At 43.9% G+C, this 27,573-nt stretch overlaps 1 protein-coding gene and 1 long non-coding RNA gene across 51 annotated transcripts in view; one reads left to right on the top strand and one right to left on the bottom strand.

Annotated features, from left to right (window-relative positions):
• Positions 1-891: 891 nt before the first annotated feature.
• PKP4 (plakophilin 4) overlaps positions 892-27,573 on the bottom strand; it is a 228,283-nt gene continuing 201,601 nt past the window's right edge. For 40 of the 50 annotated variants that reach the window (XM_070579834.1, XM_008522276.2, XM_070579840.1 and 37 more), the window contains 11 exons: positions 25,334-25,517; positions 22,061-22,178; positions 20,339-20,530; positions 19,969-20,142; positions 16,365-16,515; positions 12,751-12,946; positions 8,551-8,635; positions 8,310-8,427; positions 5,384-5,512; positions 3,675-3,748; positions 892-1,899 (listed from right to left, as the gene is read on the bottom strand). In XM_070579834.1, the coding sequence (XP_070435935.1) occupies positions 1,651-1,899; positions 3,675-3,748; positions 5,384-5,512; positions 8,310-8,427; positions 8,551-8,635; positions 12,751-12,946; positions 16,365-16,515; positions 19,969-20,142; positions 20,339-20,530; positions 22,061-22,178; positions 25,334-25,517 (1,670 nt within the window). In that variant the 3' untranslated portion in view covers positions 892-1,650. Of the gene's footprint in view, positions 1,900-3,674; positions 3,749-5,383; positions 5,513-5,556; positions 7,742-8,309; positions 8,428-8,550; positions 8,636-12,750; positions 12,947-16,364; positions 16,516-19,968; positions 20,143-20,338; positions 20,531-22,060; positions 22,179-25,333; positions 25,518-27,573 lie in introns of those variants that run through there. The other 10 variants (XM_070579857.1, XM_070579853.1, XM_008522280.2 and 7 more) reach the window with 3 other exon arrangements.
• On the top strand, positions 16,892-18,717 carry LOC139076615 (uncharacterized). Its single transcript, XR_011528369.1, has 2 exons — positions 16,892-17,081; positions 17,352-18,717. It is a non-coding gene; the product is annotated as an uncharacterized lncRNA (long non-coding RNA).

Raw genomic sequence — 27,573 nt, 5'->3', positions numbered from 1 at the left:
AATCTCTGTGTGTATACTTGGATTCCCATTTCACTTTGGATCCTAATTTTGGGCTGTGGTCCATTCTGCAAGGGAAAGCACTTTTCTCTTGGGTCTCTTTCCTTAGACTCACAGATCAAAGCACACACGTTTCAATCTATGATTTGTATCATGTTTGCAGGATATACTGACCTAAGTCAATAACTCCGCGTTTGACTTGCCATATGGGTTGTCTCCCACATAAAATCCAGGGTGGAAACTGTAAGACTTGGGAAGGCCTCAGACTTTGGGCCTCTTGGGGCTGGTGCCCCTCACTGTATCCACAGATGGAGAAAAGCTTACAAGTAATGCTGTTTGGTATTATTGGGACTCCTGCCTACTATGTATGTGGGGCTTCCCTGACCCTGTCTCTAATCCAGGAATTATTGTGTCTCACAGAATTATTCAGCAAAATAATTGTGTAGAATTTGTTTCGGTTTACTACCTTGGTACCAACCAGTAAGTGCCCAAACACTGTTTTTATGCAGTTACTGAGTTCTTAAAAATGATACCAAAAGGAGTCATTGTCACTTTAGTTAGGGCTAGGCTGCCAGATGTAATTTTTCTTAGGTGAAAAGTGGTGTTAATGTTAAATGTATACAGCAGTCTGAAAAAAACACAATAAAACAGCAATGTGTATTAGATTCAAAACAAATCCCAAGAAATAAAAATACTAAGATAAAGAGGAGGCAAATTCATAGCTTCATTCTTTGGTATGGTCCAACTCACAAAGTGTATTAACTGTATAAAACTAGGAAAAGTCCAAAATAGCTGGATATATTTAAGCTGTTTCCAACATACAATTAGATTTCCATTAATTAAATCTGCTTTTCTGTATTATACACAGAAAATAAAAAAAGAACAGGGAACAAATTTCCAAGGATGAAATTTCCACATTTATTTCTCTTTCATGTGCATAGAAAATGGCAGTGAAGTGTCCTATGAAAGAGGCCGGGAATGGGCATGGTGCTGCTATACCAGACTGGACTTTGTGCTTCAAAGGTACACTATTCATTTTGAAAACATAGGATGTTGTAGTTTTGTTTTTAATTGCTAACAATTCCTTGGATTTCCCACTTGTCTTTTAAGCTGTCAGATTCTTCAAATCTCTTTTCAAATGACACACTGCATTACAAATGATGGCACTTAACCAATGTGGCATTTCCATATTTACACCAGCAAAAGAAATTTACAAGACATAATAGCATACAATCTTGACATTTAGTAATAGCAATAAAACGTGAAGGGCATCCATTTTATTTTTTTTCTGTACAAACTATCAGAACATAACTTTATTCACATTAAAAAAATCATCTTTAATTTGATTTGACCTACACATACCCCATCTCATTTCACCCATTTCTCAAACCTCTCATCACATCGCCCACACCTCCACCAGACTACAGAATCTATAGGTAATTAGATCTAACGCGTAAGTAGAGCTTAGAAAGTCCTCTCTCCCAAAGGTTTCCTCACTTCCCTGATAATTCCTCAAAAAAAGAAAAAAATATGCTCTTCACTCATTCCTTCCATTTCACTTTCACATTTCATCAGCAAATCAGCAAGGCAGACATTTCATCTCAATCCAAACAAGGTTAGAAAGAAAGAGTTCCTCGACCGAGCATCTTGGTGCTACACCCATGAGTCCGGGGACCCTGGGTACTGTTCTGCTCTATAAGAAGGTCGTTTAGTGGAATAAAAGTCCACATAATTTGTGGTCGATTTCAGTCCATACTGTGTTGAATAATCAGTAGAAGCTGGAAAGTGAACTCGGTCATCAAAATAAGGATCTTCATAGCTATGAGGAGACTGCAAATACAATCTGTATGCATCAAAGTTCTTTCTGTTGGAGTCATCTTGACTATAATACAGCTGTTGATGCTGTTGACAAAATGAAAAAGCAAATAAATCAAAGCAATTTTTGGAAAAACATGTATAAGGAAATTAAGGTGGGCTTCCTCCTTCTATTTTTAAAGCAGTATTCATTATTTGTAAACTTATGGCTCAAAGTTGTTTCTGGTGCACACTGTATGTTTACTACTGAACTGTGAGGATTTTAAACTACATTTGCGGGTGGGCTGGCAGTTTGCTCAAGTCCTGTCCTAAGGCCTCTAGAAGTCAGTGTCTCAGGCGAGCCCAGTCCAACCCCTGGCCACCTCCCTCCTTACTTGACGCCCAGTTCTGTGCTCTGCTGTGGAGGGTCCCGTTACCTGGGCATGGCTTTGATTTCTGCTTTGACACAGGGGAACCATTTAGCACATCATGAATTTAGTTGGATGTTGGATTTTCGGTTTGTGATAGTTGTATAATTGCAGAACCATCTTTAAAAACATTTACCTCAGAGAGAAAGACTGAAGCCATCCCTCAATTTTAAAAGAAATATGTAGTTTGGTGAACAACAGTTACACTTTGGAAACTCTGCTGTACTATTAAAGGAAAAAGGAATCTCCAGGCAGGAGAGTAACAAAATTAGAAGACACACGTGAGAAAATACAATTCTAAAGGAAAAGACTTCCCCAAGCCAGGGCTAACAAATCCATCTGTAAGGGAGCAAGGCGAGACACCCGTGGGCATCCACGTAGGGCACCCGGCCCCGTTTCCTTTGTGTTGTCTTATCTCTGACCTCACATTAATTTCTTCAAATATGTTTGGAGGAAAATTGTCTTGGTTCTCATATCTGTCTTTCTTCTTGATCACGCCCAAATCTCTCCACTTAGTAAGATGTCACAAATTTACCACATAGGTATCAGCATCATTTTCTGGAACTAAGTGCATTCTGACATTATAAGGATTACAGAGCTGATTTCTCTTTTTAACTAAAGTTAGAGTTATGATTCTGAGGCTATTTCTCCTGACCAAAACACCATAGCATAAATTATGAGTAACTTGGGAAATTCTTTTTCTTCCATCTACAGAGAAAGGATGATGAGATGGAAGGAGGTCTTGGAGCATCCTCATTTGAAGGACAGGATACAGGCTTGTTTGGGAAACCCCAGTTGCTCATGTGTTATTGGAAGGTAAGAGGAGAGATCAGATGACCCATGTGAACATGACATCAGGAACAACCGAATTTTAGGCCCCCCATGAAAGCACAGATTCAATGTTACAACCAGTAGCCCCCTCTGATGGAGAGTGGGTTCTGCCCTAGCAGGGCTGAGTCCAGTTTGACCTCTGAGACTAATGGAGACCTGGCCATGGACTCAAGTGTGTTCAAACCATGGAGGCTGGGATGAGGAGGGACTCATGAAGATGGAGAATGAAGTATACAAGAAGAGAGCAATGAGATGAGAGAATGAAGTTTCCTTACCAGTCCTTCCCCGCCCAGAGGATGGAAGAGATATTAGAGACTAACAGAAAAAAAAAGAGTGGGAAAAGGAAATTGTTGGGCAAAGAATAGGAGTTAAAGACTTCTCAGCTGGTTCCCATCAGTGGCATGGTGGTCTCAGCAGCACCGATTCGGATATTCAAGGATATGAGGCTACTGTGGAAGTGATCTGCTTAAACCACGGATGAGCTTCCGAGGAGCGAAGATCCCCAGGGAAAGCTCCTCGGCCCCTGCCGTGTTGGCCCAGCTCTGGTAAGTCAACCGGCGCAGACCCCTTACTGTATTGATCCCTGCTAATCGGCCTTCTGTAAAAATGATATTGCAAATTCACCTGCAGCCGTCTATTTTGTTCTCTTGCTGGTGAGGAATAGGAACTGATGTAAATTGGTGAAGGTTTGCTGGAGCCTGTAAGAAAATATTTTATGAAATTAAAACTAGTGCTCATTACTCCGGTCCATTGGGCTGTGTGGGGCCCCTGCACTAGGGCTGGTGCCATCCCTGTCAGGGCCTGCCTTCCTCTGGTGCCAGCACAGGCTGGGACAGTCAGCAGCCTGGGGTCCCTGGAGCTAACCTGGTTGCTGCTTGCCCCAGGGTTATTAGGAGCTAAGGAATACGGCAAAAATAGGCCATGTGTGTGCTTCACCGAAAAGCAATGCCAAGGCATAGCTCATGAAAAGAGAGTTCTTTCTCAACTTCTGGTCACTGTGGGGAGCTGTTCCTACCTGTGAAGATCTCCCTGGCTGGTTCTGAACAGCAAGCAGCCTTGCTCCCTGAGCTGAGGACCATCACTTTTCCAGGGCTCTGAGCTAGAGCACTGGGTCAGACGGGGAAGGGAAACACATTAGAACAAGCTCCATGCCTTCAGAACAGCTTTGATTCAAAATCCCAGGTCCTGGAAAGAGCGGGCACAGGCATATTCTAAGCAGCCTGGCCACATGGAGGCACAGTCTTGGGTCTGCTATATTTAAGTACATTTTAAAACAAAAGAACCTGGTAGTCAGTTGTCTTCAAGAGTCCAGAGTAGACTCCCGATGATGTCACTGGTTACCCTTCTATTATACTTAAGGCTAGCAAAGATTTTTATTTTTTTAATGAGGAAAATGAAACACACTTGAGGCAAATTAGTTTATTGAAGCAAGCAAAGAAGATACAGAAGGGCGCGCATGCTAAGAAGGCGATCTTTAAAACAAAGCAGGCTGCTGCAAATCTGAAGCAACAATGCACTTCAGTTTGTATGTGGTTTTCCTTTGCAAAGAGCTTGGTGTTTGAAACGTAGCATCTGCAATTTTCTGAGCTATTAATTGCCATAGTAACAATAGTCGATTAGTAAACAGTCTTGTGAAATCACAATTTCAAAGACAACAGCACAACTGAGACTGCTCCCCCAGCAGTTAAGTTGCCACCAGCTTTTATTTATTTCTTTTTAATAAATAGGTTTTTTGAGAAAAGAGCATCACTTTTTTTTTGGTAGCTCACATGGCCTTATTTGAAACCTCTAGAGTTGTTATAATTTGCAGGACAGTTGAGAATGGGGACAATATGAAATCTTGGAAACCTTTGAGTTGGCATCCTTTAAATAAATTATATGCACAGCTTTCCAAATAGGACATAAAAATATTAATACTATGTAACATTATGTTTGTTATTCTTAAAAAATAATCACTCTGAGGAGAATCACATTATACATTTTATTATTCATTCAAACTCTTTTTCTATGAAAATGTAAATGGAATTGATCTCCATTCTCAGGTCTGAATTTAGGAGATGAGCCAGTCTAGGAGATGTGGCCCTGAAAAGCGCCACAGAGCTCAGGGTTCTGATGCACCGGACCACACAGGGAGACCCTGCTGGAGCAGGAAGGGAAGAAAACAAGCAGAAGAGGCAATGGCCCCGAAGCAGGAAATGGAGAGCCTGGAACAACGTTTGCTGCTGGGGGACCATCTCAGCGCAGGCAGGGGCTATTTCCCAAGCCACTGGCCAAGTGCCTGGAAACACGCGGCTTTTCGAGATACTCGATCACACACCCAACTGGCGTCTTACCAGGGTACAGGCCTTTATGTGTGGCATCCCCTTGGCTATTGTAATACTGCATAGGTGGCTGGGTCCTATCGTATTCAGAGCGAGGGTCTCTGATTCCTAACAGTGCTGGTGAGGAAGAGGTGCTGCCGACTGAAGGGAGAGGCAAAAGGAAGAGGGAGAGAGAAAGAGGAGAAGAAGGAGAAAGCAGACTGTCAGTGTCTCTGGAAAATCCCCTCTGGAAAAACAAAGGTCAATAATTAGAAGTGGCACACAGCTGGCACTAAAAATCAGCCCTTAGAGGTGCTGTGAGTTGAGGAGCGGCCAGCCCTGAGTACCCAGACCGCGACCCGCAGGCCCGCCAGTGGCAAATCAGTGCGGTCAATACCCGAGCTTCCTGGAGAGCTGAAGTGCGCCGGCCGCCCGTGAGAGAGGCGCAGGCAGAGATCATGCGGGTTCCCCCAATGACGTGATCGGGCCTCTGAAGCTGAGGGAGCGATAATAGTTTACTAGCCAGGCAAGAGCTAAATCTGCTACTTTATGGTCTCAGCTGAGTGGCTTGTAAAATACCCATCTATTATCCTGTAGGTACAGCTCTTCAGTATATGGATCTTTTACGGCATGTTTTGATTTCTAATTATTAAAAAAATATCTGCATCTCTAAATGCGTTGGAGTAAGAGTGCCCAGCCCATAAAATTTATCATTCTTTTCAGGGTGATCAGTTGTCAGGGAAATTATGTAAACTCAGTCAGCCTGACTCAGCAAGCAGCTCCCGGTGCTGAGAAGCCTGGCCTCACAAAGGCCCAGAAGACGTTTTACTCCAGCTTGAGCCAAACACTGAATAATAACATATCTATCCATAGGTCTCCTTTGGGACATTTTTACACAGAAGGAAAACATGGTGTATCTTTTTTTTCTTTTTCTCACTAAAAAATCATTTTGCACTTTCTACAGTAATAGATACCAGATCAAGTGGCTGCTTCTAGGGCCCAGGCATTGACTGACAGCAGACACAAAGGAACTTTCTAGGGTGATGGAAGTGTTCTGCATCTTGATTGGGGGTTGGGGGAGGTATGTATTCACTTGTCAAAAATGATCAAAGTGTACACTTAAAATATGTGTATTTTACTGAATGTAAATTAAGCCTCAATAAACATTTCTAATAATGAGGCTATGTTGACACACAAAAAAATGGTTTTACTTGCATTAAAGTTAATTATAAATAAGAGTGGTCACTTATTCACTTGATCCACTTGAAAGCAACAGCCCCCAAACCTTTCCATAGTGGTTCTGCATGCATTTATGCTTTCAGAGGAAGACTGACACTGAAATATTTTCCCCAAAAAGTCACTTCAGTGACACAGGGTTACTGGTGTTAAACAAGGGTGAGCATGCATGGCCAGTGTCTATGTGCTACTCACCTCGCTTACATTCTAGAAGGCAAGAGGACAGAGAACATGCCCACCTGCCTCCCACAATTCTATCAGCAGGGCATCAGATGTGCCCATAAGCCGACACTACACTAGCGCTGCGGATGGATGATCAGCCCTTAGAATAACTGGAGAAACAAGTGTGATCATATCCTACCTCGGAACAGAATCCAAAAAGGTCCCTAGGAACCTGGACGGGGCCTGTCAACACTGTCCAGTTTGTATATTTAAGAGGTCCTCAAAACAAGTTCATTGCTTAGTAACTATGTCCTAATCTGTCTGAAATTATTCTTTTGCCTGTACATATGCCTTTTGTTAAAAAGCCAAATCTCCTGCTTCCTGGCGCCCCTATTCCTCAGTCCCTAGAGGATTCTGAGCATTTATATAAAGACAGCCTCAGGCAACACCTGGGAGCTCAGCAAGGATGCCAAGCACCAAGCATAGGTCTCTCTGAAGAAAACAACTCATCATTTAAAAACTAAGATATAAATATACACTATATGCAGTAGGCACAGATAATTTTTAAAAATTCCTAGTACAATTGGAGACATCCAATTAAGTGGCAAGAACCACTCGTCACATATTGGTCTTTTTGTCCACATGAGAAATAAGACTGCCAGCAGTAGCACAGGTGAATACAACACATAATATTTATATGTCAGAATGGGAAATTTAAAGCCAAATAAAAAAAGATACTTATTACTTTTCCTGTTTCATTTAGTTAAGAATTAAATTTACAGGATTGACTTTGGCTTGGTAGTAATATTCTGTCCTTACATGTAAAAAAAATTTAGTCTGCGTCTCAAAATATTCTTTCTACCAAATTAAACACCACCAATAAGTAGGTAGTGTGATTGCCATGATTGCCAAGATTCCCAACTTACAAATCAAAGGGAATTCTTGTAAACCCACCTGGAGGGCCTGTTCCCCTTAGCCATGGATGCTGGGGGTCTGGAATGCAACCAGAGATGGAGGTTTAACTGGAGGAGGAAGGCACAGGAGGAGATCATAGCTCTCCCGGGATGTGAGTCTAAAGATCGTGTCTAATCTAAGAGTTTTCACTAAAAAACTCAAAAATCACTTTGGAAGAGATTGCAAACCTATGGCCAGCAGGCAGGTCAGGCAGCCATTTTCAGGCACAACCTAGTGGTTCTCAAAGTGTGTTCCACCACTCTCCTGCATCTGCATCAGCAGGCCAGCTTGTTAAATGCAGACTCCCGGGCCCCTCGGCAAACCTAGTAAAGCAGAGTCTTGGGGGAGGGAAGGGGAAGGAGGGCCCTGGGATAATTTTGTGCACTGTAGTTAGTGTAAACTTACATAAACTTTTAAAATGGAAGGAGGAAAGTGGGCTTGTCGTTTATAACAGCATGTAATTCCCAAAGAAGGCTTTCGGCTTAAAGAGCAAATTCAGTGTTTGGAGGTGACAGGCTTAATCAGCTTATGTTCAATCTTCTCTGGGTGGGAAACAATGTTCTGTCACACAAATGTTCTAGCCAAGGAGTGGAGTTTACTCACTGACCTGACTGAATGATGGGTGACATCTGTTGGTTGGTGGTAGACAAGGAAGGATGTGATTTGAATCGGTCTCGCTCTAACGTCGACACAGGTGTAATAAAATGGTTCTGATTCCACCCATCCTGTGAAGTTAAAAGAGAAAAAGAAACCTCTCAAAATGAATAATGACATTTCATTACAATAAATGATTATGAATGTGTGCTCTGATGAATGCTAATTATTTCAGAGCTATTCTTGCGAGTTACCTTTTTATAAATGCTCCGGAGGTCCCGATATTGCCATAATGTATTCAAGACCTGGGCTGCTGCCTTCACCACTTTCAGAGATGATCTAGGGAGAGAACGAGGATGTTAATGAATGTGGGCGGCACAGCCTCAGGCTCCATTTGAAGGGATTCAGGCTGTGAACCAGTGGCCAAGAGGCCATCTCTCCAAGGACCGGAGGGCACAGAGGCTGTTGCTAGAAACCACCACTCAGGAATCAGGTGTGCCTGGCCGTTGGTCAAGTTCAGAGCTGGCCTGGGGTGGAAGGACCAAAGCAAGGCTCTCAGGCAGTCAGCTCTGCAGTGAGAAGCTGTGGTCAGAAGAGCCCGTGACCTCTCAGTTGAGGGCCTCTTTCAAGCGTCAGTCTCTGGCCTCCCGCCATGTCTACTAAGGGGCTGGCCTTACTGGGGCTTCGGGATTAACGGGACCATGACGCCACATCCTGAGTGTCTGAGGACCCTGCCAAGTTAATTTAATATAAGCCCCTCCCCCATTATTAGGTCTTCATATAAACACCGTCATTGGCTTCTTACTTATACATCTACATAAACACAGCTACATATGTGCTCTAATGCTCCATTTGGAAAATATGGTCAGTTATTACTTCTCTCTGAAGACCTTTTGGTGAACACTGGCACTCAGTTTAAGCACTGCTGACCTCGTGTCACCGCATTTCACCTCAGGAGCTGTTCCTGTAAATCAGGGCCTCACTGCTAAGTGAAGAGGGAAGTGGAGCTTCCTGCCTCAGCAAAGGCCTTCAGATGGCCATGTCCGGGGTGGATCAGGGCCTGAGGAGTCAGCTGTAAGGATAATTGAATACCTCTCTCTTCAGAATTCATTTTAACATTGAAAATTTGACTTCCAATGGATCACAGGATGTAGAATCTGATTTCCCCTTCTACTTATTATCTTCCCAATTCAACTCTCATGAAGTGGGGGAAGAAGAGAGGTGAGCAGGCTGAGGCACTTTCTCTGCCCCTCACAATAGAGTGTGAGTTACTAACGACGCTGAGGGCTTCAGTGAGGGTGGAGCATGGGCAAATTCAGGGGCTTCACAGCCTCTGTTCCTAGGGGTGGGGCATTTGTGCATCCACCTGCACCCCCACAGCCCTCCCAGACTCATTCTTCTCAGTGATCCCCAGAGTGAGTCAAGGGCAGAGCCAGGTCAAACCAACCCACTCAAAGCCTTTCTAAATTTTATAGTTTTCAAAATGGACCACTGAGCAAGGAGACAGCTTAAAGAAATGAACAGAGATGAAGTTTCAGACACCCAAGATGGCCTCGCAGGGTCTTTACACCTCACAGCCATCCCCTTCTCAGCTGGGTCCTGACACTGCAGCTGCTGCTCATCTCCCCATCTTTGAGTGCTAGGCAGGTGGGACAGAGGCGTGAAAGGCAGACTTCACGCCTGGCTCCAAGGACTACTCTGCAGCACTCGGCAAGGCAGGAGTGTGCCAAGTGCCAGGTACATGCCTTCACACAAACAACCAGGTGAGGTATTTTTAGAGACAAATTCTATGAGCAGAAACCTCTCTGAGAAAAGCAAGGAAGCTTCTCTGTTCCCCTTGGCAGCACAACTCCTCGAAAGAGTTATGCATTCTCATCTCTAATTTCTCATCCCATCTTTTCTTAGACCTATGACGTCAATATTGTTCAACTGGACAAGTCTCGATCCTTATCCTTCCTGACCGAGCAGGAGCAGTGGACACATGCTCACCATTGAAACACTCCCTTCATCTGCGACACCAGCTGTGCTTGGTTTTCTTCTGAATGCTCTGGCTGCTCTTTCTTGGGCTCCTTTGTAGGCTCCTCATCTCCTTGGCCTCTAACTATGAGGGACATCAGCCCTCAAGCCTTTTTTCTTCTCTATGACTTCCTTATGGATCTCAGCCCATTTCACTTCTCTAAACAGGCCACTTATACATTGATGACTCTCAAATTTGCATTTCTAGCCTGGATCTCTATCCTGAACATAAGTATACCCTCCTGCAGACTAGAAACTCCATGTGGACGGCCAATAGACATCTCAAATGTAACATGTCCAGAACAAACTCCTGGCCTTCCTAAAATCTTGCTCCTCCCACAGGCTGCCGTGTTGGTAAGTGGCAATTCCACCCTGTGGTCTCTTTTGTCAAAGACCTTGGAGTCATCCTTGACATTTGCCTCCTCTCATGCTGTTCATCTAATCCTTTAGCAAACTCTGTTGATTCTCCCTTTCAACCATGTCAGAATTGACCCCTTTTTTACCATAGCAACTGCTGCCACCATTAGTCTCTACTTGGAGGTCTGACGCTGACCCACACGGTCCTAGACTTCTGGTTACTTCCCCTCCTCCTCTTTTCCCCTTGACTTGCTCTGTTCCAGCCCCACTGGCTTCTGGCTGCTCATCACACACAAGGTGTTCTTCCATCTCAGGGCCCTTCAATTTGTTCCCTGTGCCTGAAATGCTCTTTCTTAGAGGGCTGGATTGCTCCCTCCCTCCCCTCATCCAGGTCTGTGTTCAAAAGGCACTATCTCTGTGAGGCTTTCCCTGACCACCTGTCTAAAATTGTGAACCCCACCCCTACCCTATCACCGTCCCTGATTTCATTATTCATCCCACCACTCAGCCCCATCCGACAGGCTGTGTGTGTTACTCCCTCAACTGCACTTCAGCTACCTCACCCACGGGATGTAAGCTACCTGAGGGGGGTTTGTCGTGTCATCTGCTCACTCCTGTAGCACACAGCAGGTAGGCAATAAATACTTCGTGAATGAATCATAAGGAAAGGTAAATTTATGTTCAGAAGACAACTTGATTTGACCCAGGACTTTTTGAATCTCTTGCTTTGAAAAAAAGATTAGACTGGGTAGGGAATACTTTTTTTAATATACAAGGTTTTGGCACTGGTTCAGGATTTCTCCAGCTTCTTCCTATGCCTTTCACAAATGAAGGCTATCTAACAAAATTTTAAGAGCACACAAAGTAATTATGGTTACCTCAGGGGAGCAAGGAGGAGAGGCGTTAGTGGAATAGGACCTTAGCTTTATTTGTAATGTTTCATTTCCTTTGAAATAAAAAGAAGAGTGTGTGGATTTATTACTAATGAAATAAAAAAAGGTACAGAAGAAAAGAAGGACTGAAAGGAAATAAGGTTAATATTGATAGGTGTGGTTTCTAGGGGGTGAGAATATGCTTTGCTATATTATTCTTCTATTTTAGAAATTCCTTCAAATGTATAACCTGAAAGACTAGACAAGACATAATGTGAGTTCATGCACTGTCACTCAGCCAATCACTAAATATTTACTGAGCACCTAATATGGGCCAGGGTTTGTTCTAGACACAGAGGACACAGCAGGGAACAAAAAGACAAAGTCCCTGTTACTGGGGGAGACCGAGTCCAGAGAAAGCCATCAATACCATCTCAGGGGGTCAGTGCTGTGAAGGAGAAGAGAGCAGGGAGGGGCGGAGAGAGGGGCGAGCGGTGCCATTTACTACGGATCAGGTGGCGGCTGTCCTGCTGTGTTGTGAAGGTGCCAAGCAGCCCTACCTCCCACTTCCTTGAAGGATTGTCTATCTGACACAAAGGCAAATTTCCAGTCCCTGCTATAGCTCCATGACAAAAAAATAGCTTCTATTTTTGCCACTGTTTCTCTAATCCATACTTTTGCTGCTTCATCAATTAGGTGTCACCAGAAGCAAAGGGAAATGTATGATGCAAGCCCTGAGCACATCCTGTGGCCACACGCAGGCTCTGCTGCACAGGAGTGATTTTAATGCCTTCTGGGCACCCACAGAGGAATCGATCCCAGAACTGAGGATTCAAGAAGACGTTCTTGCAGAACAGGCCCGAGAGCCTGGAGCAGAGCCAAAGGCGCGAGGGAAATGGTGACGCCAGATTTTCCTCATGCGGCATCTCTGATTCTTCCAGGGGTTCGCACAACCAAATGTGGCTTTAGAGACAGAAACGAATGTGGGCAGTTACAATAAAGTAAAAACCAGAAAAGGGGCTACATGACCGCAAATGCCTCTCCTAGCCAAACAGGTTTAAACTGCAGAAACTGCTTAGCTTATTGGCCTATAAGAAATGTGGAAATAAATCCTTTCCAATAGGAAATGTATCTTTGACAGAGGCTCTTATCACAGGATGATCCCGGGAATAAGAGCCTCATGCTCGAGTCTCTTTGCAGCAGACTTGCCTGTCTCCCCTGCCCTTGGTTATGTTCACCAGCTTTTCGATCCCCCCCGAGTCGGCCAGGGCTTTGGCATTCTCCATGTTTTTGCTGGTGACCTCGTGCAGAGCACAGCAGATGGCTGCCATGGTCTCATCAGACAGCACGCTGGGGCCGCTGCCGCCAGGAAGCCGGTTGACCAGGTCTCGCATGGCGTATTTACCTGCCAAATGCAAAAGATTTCATTCTACTTTCAGGAGGTACTAGGTGTTTGTCACGTTGTTGTTGAAAGATTGTAACTGTGCAGCTTCTTAAAGATAAACTTCAACAGAGACAATAACAGGAAAAAAAAAACCCACGGCAAAGAAGGAGATGACAAATATAACTGTGAGCGGAAAGTTAACATTTACTGCAAAGTCACTTGAAGACATGATAGGCTTATAAAACATTACTGAAATCTCTGAAAGAAAATGTAAATCAGTGTATAAAAATGGGCACACCAATTAAGTTGCTTTAGTTCAACTCTTTTCATTAATAGTGAGAAATAAAGGAATTATGATGGTAAATTTTATTCTCGATTGAATTCCTATGCAAAAAAAATACCTCAACTTTCTCTTAAAGCTTTTAAAGACTTATCTTTGAATAAGCTGGACTAAATAAGGCTGCCAAACAATACTTTTCATTAAATGCTTCTGGATCTTAACATGCCAACTGGGTACAATTAGACATTTTTATCAAGTTGAGGGTATATATTACCTGGTCTGACGACAATAGTGATAACAACATGTTAGTCTCTTTTAAAGAAGATGTAAGTAAAGTTTTGCTAATAAAATTGTGGATATATTATCAGCCAGGAGGAAGGCGATAATAATAAAGTTCTTGATAGGATAAGGCTGGGCAGTCCTTAGCTATTGAAGCACCCCTGGAGACTCCATTTCTCTTACTCTGCCCTAAAAAGAGATTATCTTTAGCTTTTTCAATTTCAATTACCAACTGACAAACTGGAATAATTACACTTCAAACAAAAGAAATTAACTAAAGCTCAAGTAAATATTTTCTTATTTTTTTTTGTTCCTATGCTAATAATTGAGTGGATACTAAATGGGGTTTTCATTAAAGACCGATTTATATACAAACATAAGCAGTAGAAGACAGGCCCTGCGTACATGCTGCATAATGTACAGCATGTCAAAGGGAAGACTCTGGCTTACTCACAACAAGCATTGTTATGAGGACTGGAGAAACAGTGATGACATTGTAAACCAGAAAATAAATGTGGTTTTTAAGAACGAATGATAAGTTGGCACTGGTGATTCTGAATACTCACAAATGACCAAAAGGTCCATGACATGTAATCCGTCATTTTGCTAAGGTGCAACTGTAATTGCTCTCCTGAGGCTTGGGATAAGGGAGCTCACCCGCCTGTGAGTGAGCCTGGCAGTTCCCTCAGAGCCTGCAGCTCCAGACAGCTGCTTGGTCCGATCCGACTGAGGTGAATATGCAGTAACTTTTCTGAGGGGACATGACTTTGTTTCTTTGTGAAATATGGCTCTGAAGAGAAAGCCCATTGCTAGTGCTGGTGATGGACATGAGGAGAGGTGAAGGGGTCAGAGAAGGGGATGGTTATTAGGAACAGAAGTGCTGGGTAAATTAGAGCCAAATATTGAATCTGCAAGGGGTTCAGACCTCACAGGAAGGAAAGGATCTTTATAGGGAAACAAGAAAAAGTGACTCACAAACAGTTCAAGAGTGCTACAGGTGAGCAAAAAACTGCTCCTCAGTGGAGAGAGGAAATGCCCGTGAAAGTTTAAAAGGGGGCTAGGACATTCATAGAAAACACAGGGATGCACTGAGAGAAGGCCAGGACTCTGGAACGTGTGTTCCTTCTTCCTGAAGGCCTTGGCACTCAGTGGTGTTGGCCCCGCACCTTCTGCCTCCTCTGTCTCCTCCCAGTTGTCAACCCTTTATTTTTTAGCATTAAAACCTCTCACACTATGCGTGCTTTTTAGAAGAGACTAGAACAATATAGAGGTAACAAAAATCACTAAAAAAATCTCTCTTTAGAGACCTAAAGGATTTTTCTCAAGGAAGCGTGGGCATTAACTATTATAACACATTTATTGGAATTGGGCTGGACTGTAGGAACAGGGCATGGAAGAAGCTCCTTTTCTCTCTGTGGGGACGATTTGGCTCAAAGGAACAGTGTTAAGAGCAGGTTAATCTAGGCCATAATTTAAAACAGCAATTCTGCCAGGCAGCGGGTGAGGGGCTTTTGTATAAGCTGGCACAGTGAATCCTCACAGCGACTCTTTAAGGCAAACATCATTGCCCTTGTTCTCTCTCTCTCTCCCTCTTTGTCTCCCAATCTCTCTCTCTCATGGTAGGCATGTTTAATATAAGTTCAAGATATACTCACTAATCCACATAAGATCTTGCCAACCTCCCCCTCCGTCTCCCCTGACCTGCCCTCAGCTGTGGGACTGGCGTGGAACTTGGTGGTTTGTAAGTAGCTGCCTTACCCTCTCATTTTATTTTCACAGCAAACCCATGGTGAGGATAGCAGGCATCGTCAGCTCCCTTCATAGATGGGGTTGAGGAAGAGCGTTCAATTTAGATGAAGGACAGCCTGGGTTACACAACCAGTGGGCAGCAGATCCAGAGTTTAACCTGTGGCCTACTGGAGGGTCTCTGATCTTTTCTTTACCCCACACTTGGCTTGAGATGCGGCAATGCCCCGGAGGCGGGCAAGCTAAGCTGCCTAGGGTGCAAAACTTAAAGAGGCACTCATTCTCAGATTCATGTAAGCGCCAACCCTACATTTGGATGGACCTGATGGTGATTGCCTCCTAAAATTTGGCACCCTATGTGCCTCGTTTGCCTTACCCTGCCCTGGGGTGGAAATGGCCTTGGGACAGTGGCCCTGACTTGTGGTGAGCATTTACACAGATCTGAGAAGGAAAAGTTACAAATCATTCATTGATTTCTTTTTTTTTTTACTTAGAACATAGTAGTGATGGTGAATTAGCAGAAATCAGTCTCAAAAATCAGAAAGGGAGAATTAAAACTTTTTTGGTGCTCAAGAAATGACCTTCTCTTGGGAAACGGAGACACCAAATCTATGAAGTAGTGTTGTAATGTATAACTGAAATCACTAGCTTTTCTGAAAATTTACCTTCCCTGATCAATGTTTAATTGATGAGCCAGCCTCTTGCTGAAAAGGAATGGTCACAAAGGATAGACAGCAGGGGTACCCAAATATGCCAAGAACCTGGGACTAGAACTCAGTTGCTAATCATTTTGAAGGTCATTTTTTTTTGAGGAAGATTAGCCCTGAGCTAACATCTGCCACCAATCCTCCTCTTTTTGCTGAGAAGGCTGGCCCTCAGCTAACATCTGTGCTCATCTTCCTCTACTTTATATGTGGGACACCAGCCACAGCATGGCTTGACAAGCGGTGTGTAGATCTGCACCCGGGATCTGAAGCGGTGAACCCTGGGCCACTGAAGCACAACACGGTGAACTTAACCGCTGCGCCACCAAGCTGGCCCTGAATGTCATATTTTTATGAATAAAAAGAAGAAAGATTTTATAAATGTTATAGTTATTCTTCCTTTACGGCTCACCTTGTCACCAGAACATACCTATGAGCTCCTTGTTGCGAACATCTAGTGCCATATTCCTCAAGGCAGTTGCCACAGAAGAAACAACTCTATCGTTATCCATTCTCAGAAGCTCGACAAGGATGGGGAGCCCTTTCTCTTTGCGGACGGCTGCCCGGATGTACGCTGCAAACTGGCGAGCAAAACAAGGCAGTAAGTAATACAAAACTGAGTTCAACTCTCAGGTGTTACTGTTGCCTGAAAAAGACGTTTCCAAAAGATGAACTAATAGATTAAATGTTTTCTTTCCAATTGGAGATTAAATCTGTGGCGTCAGTAAAGAGAAAACCATGGGCTGGGATAAAGATGGGCTAGGCTGACTGATTTAAAAAGAAATCTCAAAGCCTAAAAGTCTCAAACCACCATCTGCCAGATATTTTTGTGCAGAAAAGAGAAGGCAGCGATTACTTTCTACCTCAGATACATAAACATGATTAAGGAAGGATCATGGGTCTTCTTCCCAGTTGGCCCCCTGCCAGGTCCAGAGGCTATAAATAGGATGGCAGAGCAGTAACTGATCAGCACACGTTAAAGGAGAACATGTCTCCATCAAGTCATTCTCTTTTCTATATTCTCTGCAACAATATTTAGAGTTCAGTAACCTTTCAAAGCGATTGTTTGGAAAAAATTCTTTGCCTCAGAAGAAAAGGAATTCTCCAGAAACATGGAACATCATAAGTCATACACGGTGGTGAAAAAGTAAGTATATTTGTGTGCAAAATGCTTTCTCATTCAAGATTAGTTCGCTGCTGCTGCTGCTGTTTTTAATCCTCAGTCAAATTCTTTTGTGATTCTGAGGCACGTCTGCACCGTGAGTCAGTTTGTGCTCCATATGAATTGGAAATGAACACTAAGTTAGCAGGGAAACAACCCAAAAAAAAAAAGTAACATTTGAAAAAAGGGTCTTTAATCTTGTCTTGAGCTTTCATTGACATTTTTTACCCATGCAAATTGTCTTTCAAAATTTAGGATAATTGAAAAATGTTGCTCATAAAACATCTGATACTTTCCTGCTGTGGTCAAGACATGAAGACAAAGATCCTTTGTATTATTTTGAACACTAAAATATGTGACTGACTACTCAGTTTGTTGAATACCAACAGAATAGATTATTTTAATAACACAAAGAAGAGGAAGAGATGTATTTCAAAGATTTTATTAACATTCTTCATATGAAACAAACACCCTCATTTTCCAAATCAAATGAAATCTACAGGGGGAAACGCAATACACGACTTGCTATAGGGTCAAGCACTCAAGCAACTTTACCAACTTCTCTCTCTGAAACCTGCAAGGACAGAACCAACGCAGTCTCACTTGGAGACCAACCAGCTCGGCCCAGCCCTGAGTGCCTCCCTTCAGAGCACTACACTCATGACTGCTCCCCAGATAGCTCCGGTTTGTGGTGATGATTATCATGTTTTCCTAACGAGGGTCCAATATTTTGACTTACTATTTTTGAAATCACTTCAACATAATGTTTATATTTTAAATGAGCTTGCCATCTAACTTCATTCATTAAATGATGCCAGAAATGAAATTCTACACAACTCAAATCACACCTCTTTTAACTATTGTCTTTTCTATTATCATCAAATGATCCTCAGGTCCCAAGAATCTGGAGGTGAACACTGTGTCACCAGCATATTTACATGAACACGTACGTGCTGGGCACTGCCCTAGGTCTTCCACATTTACCATCTCATTTAATCCTCACAACCACCTCATGAGGCAGGTATTATCTCCATTTTACAGATCAAGACACTGAGAGATCCGAGGCCCCAGCTAGTAAATGGAGGGCCCAGGATTCAAAGCCAAGGGGTCTGGCTTCAGAGCCAGCACTTAGATGCTAAGCTATTAGCATTTTAATTAAAAATAACAATATTAACATAACCACATTAGGTTAGCGCTAGGCCATAATTATCTGTATATATTCATTGTAGTGGCTGGCTGCACGAAACAAACCATACCAAGGCCTCCTTTTCACTCTCATGGGTAATACAGTGAGGAAAAGATTCTGATTTTGGGAGACAGTGGTAGAAGTAGCCAAAAACAAGCATTATGATAAGTCTACTAAAATACACTTGTCAGGGGGGCCAGCCCCGTGGCCGAGTAGTTAAATTCACTCGCTCCGCTTTGGCGGCCCAGGGTTTCACGGTTTGGATCTTGGGCGTGGACGTGGCACAGCTCATCAGGCCATGTTGAGGCGGCATCCCACATGCCACAACTAGAAGGACCCACAACCAGATTATACAACTATGTACTGGGGGGATTTGGGGAGGAAAAAAGCAATTAAAAAAAAAAAAAGAAGATTGGTAACAGTTGTTAGTCCAGGTGCCAATCTTTAAAAAAATAAAATAAAATAAAATAAAATACACCTGTCAGGAAATTTCCAGAGGTTGAAAAGGTTTCAGACAAGGATTGTCTAGGAAGTTACTAGATGACATTTAGAGTTTTGAGAACTTGCTTATATAGTCACGCACTGCATAATGTTTTGGTCAACAATGGACCGCATGTATGACGGTGGTCCCATAAGATTAGTGCCATATAGCCTAGGTGTATATTAGGCTACACCATCTAGGTTTGTGTGAGTACATTCTATGATGTTTGCATGAGAAAATCGCCTAATGACTCCTTTCTCAGAATGTATCCCCATCGTTAAGCAATGCATGACTGTAGTTGTAACAGTAGGAAACCATCTTCAATTTTCATAAAGACATCACACACCTATAAGAGGATGTGGAAACTTTCACTGTATGTACGTTTTGTAAGCATCTGAGAGAGGAATGGTGGTCCCCTCTCCTTCCCTGCAGCACTGCCAACCTCAGCTCTAGTTCAGGCCTTCGGCATCTCTCACCTGGTTCCCAGTGGAATCCCAGCCTCTACTTTCCTCTTCTTTGAATTCACCTTCTGCACCGCCACAGAAGGGATCCAACAGTGTTCACATTGGCCTGTCTGTGTTGCTTATCTGCTTAAACCTTTTCAGTGGCCCCTCTGATCTGTAGGTCAGGTCTCAGCTTCTAAACCTTGGCCACCAGGCCTGTTCACAATGCCTGGCTCCAACATGGGCCACTCCTTGCCGTGCCCTCAATGCCCCAGCAACCAGCCTATAGTCTCCACCCACGCTGTTCTCACTAAAGGGCCTTACTTGCCCTTTTATCTGGATTGCTCCTTCTATGCCTCCAACCTTAGACTCTGCTGGCTTAATTCTGCTCATTCTTAAAGATTCCATTTGGGCAGCACCACCCCTCCAGAAAACTCTCCCTACCTCCTGGCTCCCCTCTTTCCTTGACTTTCTCTACCTGCCAGGCTGGGCTAGATATCCTCCTTGAAGACCCTACAGCACGCATAGCCTGTGGAGTCTACGCTGTACTGACTTGATCTGTCCGTTTTTCTCAGTTGCCTTCAGTTTCTCACAGGGATGGGCTACGTCATATCCATCTTTGGATCTCCAGAGCCAACTGTTGTCTGCCCCTTTTATCCTCCCATCCTTTCCTAAACTCTAAACAACCATGTCCCTTTCACGATCATTGCTGATCTGACTGCACAGATGGGAAGAAGTGTGGACAAGTGGAAGACATCCTACCTTCCAGTTTCCAGCAGAGAGGTTCTGGAGAGATCCGGCAGAGCCTTCCAAGGTGGCTGGGTTGGAACTTTCTGCTAGAAGAGTCAGATATGGTTTTACCACTGACGGATGCCACAGCATTTCAACCCCTTTGGGGGACTTCGACAGTCCTGGGATAGGACCAACTCCATCCCACTGAAAGACAAAGAGCACACCTTAAATGGAAGCAAATGAACACACTCTCCTACACATGAAAACATTCCTCTGCTGGACTCAGCTATAGCTATGTAGAATCACTGTGTCATGAAAAATTTTTTTTCTTGCCAAATATGTGATTTCTTACTCCCAGAAAAATGAAACTTTAGAGTTTCACATCAAATAAAATGCTAACTTGATCCTCTTGTGGCGTTCTCTTTTTCTTTTTCTTCTTCTTCCCCCAGCAGCTTGGCTCCGAGTCTTTGCTGGGAGACTCTTTTCCTAGTAAGTCATCCAATTCGTTCAGCCCCAGCAGCCGGGCCTGAGGGACCTCCAGTTCCAGCCGATAGGACAGGTTCCTCAGGGTGCACACGCAGTTCTCCACGGTCTGAAACCCAGCATGGCATGTAATTAAAACCATTGTAGCACATCAGTGCAGAGTGCTTCTGTACTGAACACCAGTGATACTAAATAAACACAGAATATGAAACAACTGCTTTTTACCAATGGGAACTTGAAACAATCTAAAGAAAGAAGGATAATTCTAGAATTTTTGTGGGATACAGAGCGCAGAGCCATCCTCAGTACATCTGAGGATCTGACGTCATGCTGAGTAAAGTGCACAAGGCTCTGGAAGAGGAAATGCCCATTGTTTCTGCTTCAGGGCTGCTGCAGTGGCAGAAATGCACCCAAGCTGCCAGAACCTCACTCCTTACCACTGGAAATCCTCATCATGACAACAGGTGCCACCAACTCCGTCACTGGGCACAGCTTGTCCCCTCAAGTGCCATCCTTGTCTCCTCCTTCCATCTACCAACTCTCCCTTCCCTCTGTGGAAAGTTTCGTGATCTCTTTCTCTGTTGATATTTTGCCTTCTGTGCATGGTCTTTGTTCCTTAAAGTCTACATCAGACCTCTAATTGGGAGGCCAACTGTCACTTCAATTGACAGTGTCTAGAACCAAGTTCAGCTTTTGCCTAGCAGCTCCCCTTCCAACTTGCCTACTCCTCTCAGTTTCCTCTGCAGATCTTTTGGTTCAATGAGGCTCAAATAAAACTTGGCCATCACCTTGAACTCCTTCCCTGCCTTCTCCCCAAGACTACCACTCATCACTCTTCTTTTTCTCTCTTAGAAACAAATTTATGACCCAAGGCCTACATATGGCCTCTCCTTTTCAGGCCCATGCTGAACACCAAGTACCCAGCACGTCTTGGAACTCCTGACACTTTCAGTCCATCTTTCCTGTTTCTTCCCACCTTCCTAGCCCCTGCTCCTACAGCAGATCCTGGATGGCTGTCACAGCTGAAAAACGATGAGTAGAATGCCCTGTGCTAGGGTAGGGATGGAAATAAAGGAGAGGAGGATAAGGGGTTCATGCTGGGAATAGACTGACCAGCAGGGCAATAGAGCGAGGGGGTGAAGGCCAAGACTGAGTATGTAGAGGGACATCCAAAGTTGGTGCTGGGGTGAGGGCTGTGGACTGCACTGGGGCAGGAAGGGCAGAGAGGTCGGGGGGATTAGAGTGCCTTGACCAGGAACTTCCATTCAGTAGATACTCCAATACAGACGGAGGTGACTCTAGCAGCAGGAGATACAGAATTGGAGGGAACAGCAGCAGAGACAATCACCATGACAATGAGCCCAGGAGAACTACAGAGAAAGTCAGTGCCCTGCCACCCCGTGGTAGGTCCTTTACCACAGGGAATTATTCAGTCTTCATGGTTCTAAGGCTATTTTCTTAAGGTGTCCTGTCCCTGTTAACTTGTGATGTTTAGAGACTCTCCCTTTAATCTGGAGTGTAGCCCAATGAGGAGGAGAGGCTCAAGAATTCCAGAAAGAATCAATGGCATGCAAACAGTGGTGTTAGCAGCTGCTGTCATCTGCCACCACGCCCCTGACATGGCCAGGCAGGCACTGACCTTGCTGTCGTAATCGGACGTGTTCACGCACGTGTGGATCACATACAGCAGTGAGTCCACCAGCCCCTCACAGGATCGCATTTGCTTCCGCGCTTCCTCCCCGGCGGAGCTGAGGTTCCTAAATGGGCAGAGAGGTGGCAGCTGCTGAGATGAACAACTTCCTCATTAGCCACCGAGCCTTACCTTCACGACTGGAGAGGACGGACAACAGATAGCAGCCATGCAGATCTGGTGTGAGGAGGCACTTTGAATTTGCATTTTAACATCACGAGAGCTCACAATTACAGCTAGCTCCCCATTATCTGCACAAACAGAAGGGAGCAGGGGCATTTGAATTTTGCATCTCTCTTGTGACAGGCCACTTTCTAACCTCCTAAAATAATCATTTGGGAGACTATCCTCCTCAGTTTCCTCATATGTAAAAAGAAGAGAATAACAACTACCTCATAGGGTTGTTGTGAGGGGTAGATCAGCTGCTGCAGATCAAGCAGTTAGAGAAGCGCCCACCGTATAAAAGGATGCTTGTTAGCGGTGGCTGTTATTTTTAGACATGCTCTGCCTTCCTTGTTAGGCCACAAGGTTCTTGCAGTCCTTTGTGCCTATTATAATGTTTTGCATGTAGTAGGTGGTTATAAATGCTTCTTGAATGAACAGAAGAAACATCATTTCTTGTATAAACACTTCAAGTTAAATACGAACATCTGTTTATGCAAGAATTTTCCCCAACTTTTCAATTATAAAAAACTCTGAAAATTCTTTTAGGTCTTACCCATATTGAAATTTTTGATATTAATTCACCTTCATGAATTGATACCAAATTCTAAGGATGTATTTCATGCTCCATTAACAAGGGTTCTAGGCTAAACGCTGACATTTTGCAAACCTTAGACTAGATAAGGGGAATCTGGAATGACTTTTCTTTTCACCTTTGTTTTTCTGGGTCCAGAGAGACACTGTCACCTGTGGTCCCTTTTCTGTTCTTATCTTGTATCACCTCTCAGCAGCACTCAACAGCTTACCTCTTCTGCTCTCCTGTGAGCTCCTGGGGCCCTATACTCCTCTGATTTTCCTCCCATCTTGCTGCCTTTCCTCCTCAGCCTCTTCTGCCTGTGGTCCCTCTGGAGTGAGCAGGGCTACTTTGGTTCCTTCTTGGCCTCCTTCTGCTCTTTGTTTTTAATACAATCTATGGACCCACGACTCCCCAACATCTACCTTTAACCTAACCCTTCTCTAGAACGCCAGACTCATTTATCCAACTGCTTTCCTGACATTACCACATGGATAGCTAATTAAGCATCTCAAAATGGACATGGCCAGAATTCTCAACTGCTCATCTCTCCACCCTTTCTTCTCCCCTCTGCCTGAGCTTATCAACAGTACTTTCGTGCTCCCAGTCAATCCAGCCAAAGATCTAGGCATTCTCCTTCTTTCTCCCCTTTTCGTTGCTCCTTATATTTAATCTACTAGCAAACCTTGTCAACTCTCCCTCCACAGAATACTCCCAATCCACCTACCTCTCTCCAGAACCTGATCTAGGCCCCTCGCCTCATTTGCCTGGATCTCTACAACAGCCTCATCTTCCTGTCTCCACTGTTGCCCATACTTAGTCTTCCACATGGCAGCCCGAAACCAGTCCCATCACTCCTGTGATGAAAACCCTTTGGCAGCTTCTGACGGCACCTGGAATATAGTATAAACTTCTTCCTCTGATTTAAAAAATGCTACAGAACTGCGTGCCTCTCTGTGCCTTGCCCATTAAGCTCCAGCTGCAAGCTCATTCTTGTCCCAGGACCTCCACGCTACCTGTTCTCTTTGCCTAGAATGCCCGTCCTCCTCGCCTCCTGTGCATAGCTCCTTGTGGGACTTCAGATCTAGGCTTAAATTTCACCTCCTATGAGAGACCACCTGACCATCAAAGCAACCACCTAATAACTCTTATGTCACTCATTTTTTTTATGGGACCTGTTATTTTCTTGTTTATTTATTTATCTGTCTTCTTGGGTAGACTGTGGTTTTATGAGAGCAGGGACCTAGCCTGTTTTGTTCATCATTAACTTCACACAGAAGGCTTTCATCAAATGTTTATAGCCCTGAACCACCAGGGGAGCCTGAGCACGCGTCCTGCCTCTGGGCTTTCCTGGAAGCCTGGCAGGCTAGCTGAGGCTCGGTCACAGCCTCCCTGGATCCAGGTGAGGGGAGAGGATGAGATGCTCTCCTAGGAATCATCAGTAGGCCATATGACCTGCTCTGAGATGCAGGCATCTGAGTTAGAGAGCTGGCCTGTTTTCCAGGATCCTGACCCTCTCTCATACCCTTCTCCAACTTCCTCTCTCCACCTCCTTTCTAATTAGGGGCTGACAGTCACCTGGCACAATAGTAGAAGGCTTCAGAGCAGCAGCTCGGGCCCCTCCCTCCCTCTCTCAAGCTTTCCGGTGTAGAGATGCTCAGACATCTTGGCTCAAAAGTTAAATGGCGGCCACTGTGTGTCAGACAACACTAAGCCCTTTATATAAGCCGACTCTTCACAACTCTGAGATGGTATTATTATCCCTATCCTAAAGATGAGGAAACCGAGGCTCAGAATGGGACGTAAGCCAGGCTGAGGCCAGAGCACATCTTGTTGTCACCATGCCTGTCTGGCCCAAGGCTTCTGTTTCAAGTTCCCAGGGCATTGTAAGGCTGGAAAACTGGGCAGAAATTGAGCTGATGAGTGTTAATGGCAAATAATAAGCAATATTGTGTACACGTAAAGGAAGCTTCATGGATTTTAAATTCTAAAGATAAAGACTGAAAATAGTATTCGGGCTTATTTTCATTTATTTATAAAACTCAAACCCAGTAATTGTTTAAACCACACTTTTTTGTACTCTTTTAAAAGCAAAAAGGTTCTAACCATCACATTTTGAGTTTAAGCAAAAACCAGGCTGCAAACACATTAAGCAATCAGAATGCAATAACCAGAAAAATGCTGTTAAAGTGGAAAACACTGGAATTTTGGCAGTAATTTCAGGCTGAGGGGGCCTTTTTGATTAATTCACAGAAGAGTCATTTCTAAGATAACATCTTCTTTAGGCCAATAGTCTGTGCTGATGGTGTTTTCCTCACAGGATAACAAAGTCCAATGGCCTGAATTTTGAAACAAACTTGGAAACTAAGACAGCTGTTAATAAAATGAAGTAAATCTTTCTAAAATCAATTTACCTATGATACTATTGTAATTATCTGTGTAATTAATACACAGAATTAATTGGAAAGAAGAAATAAAGAATTTACCTCAGACAACCTGTCGTATTACGCAGAACGAGGGAAGTCTGAAATTTAATTTTATGATCATCATCAAAAGAAGAGTTATTCCATCCAGAATGTGGAACAATCACAGTGTTTGTTAAGGTTGAGAGAGCATCTCGAATGATTGTCATCTTTACGGCATCACATGAGGATAAATTCCAAAGAACTCCTAAAAAATGAGATTTAAAAAATCAAACAATTAGAGATCCTGCAGTTTTAGAAATAAAACAAACATATCAGCCTTAATTGATGTGAACTCAGTCTGTTCCAAAGCTAATTTACAGCCTATTTGCTGGAGATGGACCCCTAATAAAAGTTGAGTGAACATATGTGAACTTCCGGCAGTATATTTCAAACTCACAATATTCCCTCTCTTAAGTTTTAGAGCCTATGTATTTAACCCAAAAGATGACTGTGGCTTTTGCAAAGCAAATTAGAGTTACTCTGTGGGGGGCTGGGGGGTGGGGGTGGGGGTTACAATCCAACCACGGGTCATAACTGTGGCTCACTGCATTGTCCCTTACATTCAATGTTCTGTGTGACAAACCATTTTTAGAATTTAGTTCTTGGAAAAAGTTTCTCTTACTTGAAAGACTGACATGTTTCTCTTCATCTTGCTTCCTTTTCTTACTTTTGCTACTGGGAAGCTCAAGCCTAAATATAATGTGTGCAGTAACTTTACTGGCACAGGGCGTGGTTACATTTGCTTCATCTTCCTTATTTAGATAAGGTTTAAACATTTCCATTTCCACTTTAAGAGTTTTATTACCATGTGTTTTAGAAGTGCAAGTTACTGCCATATGCTTTTGGATATAGGCAAGATTCACAATAAATTAAAAGTCACCTGTACTGTAATTCGTATCAAGATTGCTAGGGTAACAGACCTTAAATGTAGCTTACTAGAGTGTTATCTAAATTGTTAGCATATTAGAAGATCTTATGTGTCAACTATGAGATAGGTTAAATTATTGTTTTAGCATACATTTTCTAATTATTACTCTCTCAGAAATGAGAGAAAATTCAGGATTATACCTACTCTAATAGCATTTTCACATCAATGTGTTTTCCTAAGTAAGAGGGAAGCAGGTGGAGGAGAAATGGTGCAACTGCTTTTCTCTGCACTTGGAGCTCTATATTCCTGATGTATCCTTGGCAAGTTGCTAGTCTGCACAGTGCTCTTAGAACAATCAACACAGAAATGCTTGTGGCCCTGTGGAGGGGAAGCAGTTGCAAAGTCTGCCCATGTCCATGGGAGCATGTCAGGCTTGCGAACATGATGAATCCAGAATGCTGGGCCAGAGACAAGACCGAGAACTGCTCCTCCGGAGAACTGCATGGTGACCCAAGGAGCTGGCTTGGAAACTGTCTGCTCAGCCTTCTTGGGGCCTGGCGAAACTGCAGGGCCCTTTATAAAGGAGGGAAGTGTGAGAGAGCTGACCGGGACTTTTTTCTTTTTGGAGGAAGGAGAGGTACGAGCAAACGGCTAGAACGAAAGATGGGAAACACTACTGCCTATAAACCTGAGGACCACCCCCCTCCCTGGCACGTCTGCCCTGACCCAGCCACACACTGCAGAGGAAATGGTCAATAACAGTGGCTAATGCTTGGGCTGCATGCTGGGAAAACGCTCTGGGCCCTGTGTTCTGTGTTCTGCTCTGCCCCTGGCCCACTTGTCTCCTCTTTCACTTGGCTTTGACAATGGACCTCACTGACTGGGTTTCCCTTGTTCTCCGAAGACTTTCACCATTCTCTGCTCCTACCCTCTGCGGTGGGGTAGCCCACCATAACCACAGCCTTTCAGGACCTCGGCCTCAGCGGTGGCCCATTTAGTTAGGCCCAGACTGGGAGGGGGACTTAGACAGTTCAGAATCAGCAGAAGTAGAGACCTTGCTTTGTCTCTGAAAGCTTGCTCTGTCCACCATGACAGACCTTTGCTTACATAATTATCTTGGGGCGCAGAACAGATGAGTCCTAGTAAGACGGCAGCACACACTGCAGGTGCTCACGAAATGCATTTTAAATCCCACAGGCGGAGTTATTTCTCATGGATTCTGATAAAATTGCCTAGGTGTTCTACATAAAATGCTTTTAAATTGTGGTCCCTGGATTCTGGCGGTTTCGCTGGACTCACAGGGCAGCCATGGGAGGAGTCGGGGGAGAACTGGAGGCAGGGCTCCGGATCCGCACCCCACTTCACCCAGAGCAGCTCCACACTTACCTGTTCT

Source organism: Equus przewalskii, chromosome 17, assembly GCF_037783145.1.
Source record: "Equus przewalskii isolate Varuska chromosome 17, EquPr2, whole genome shotgun sequence".
In the NCBI taxonomy this organism is placed as follows: Eukaryota; Metazoa; Chordata; class Mammalia; order Perissodactyla; family Equidae; genus Equus; species Equus przewalskii.
The sequence above is the reverse complement of the archived record's forward strand: the minus strand, read 5'-3'. Positions and strand labels throughout refer to the sequence as shown.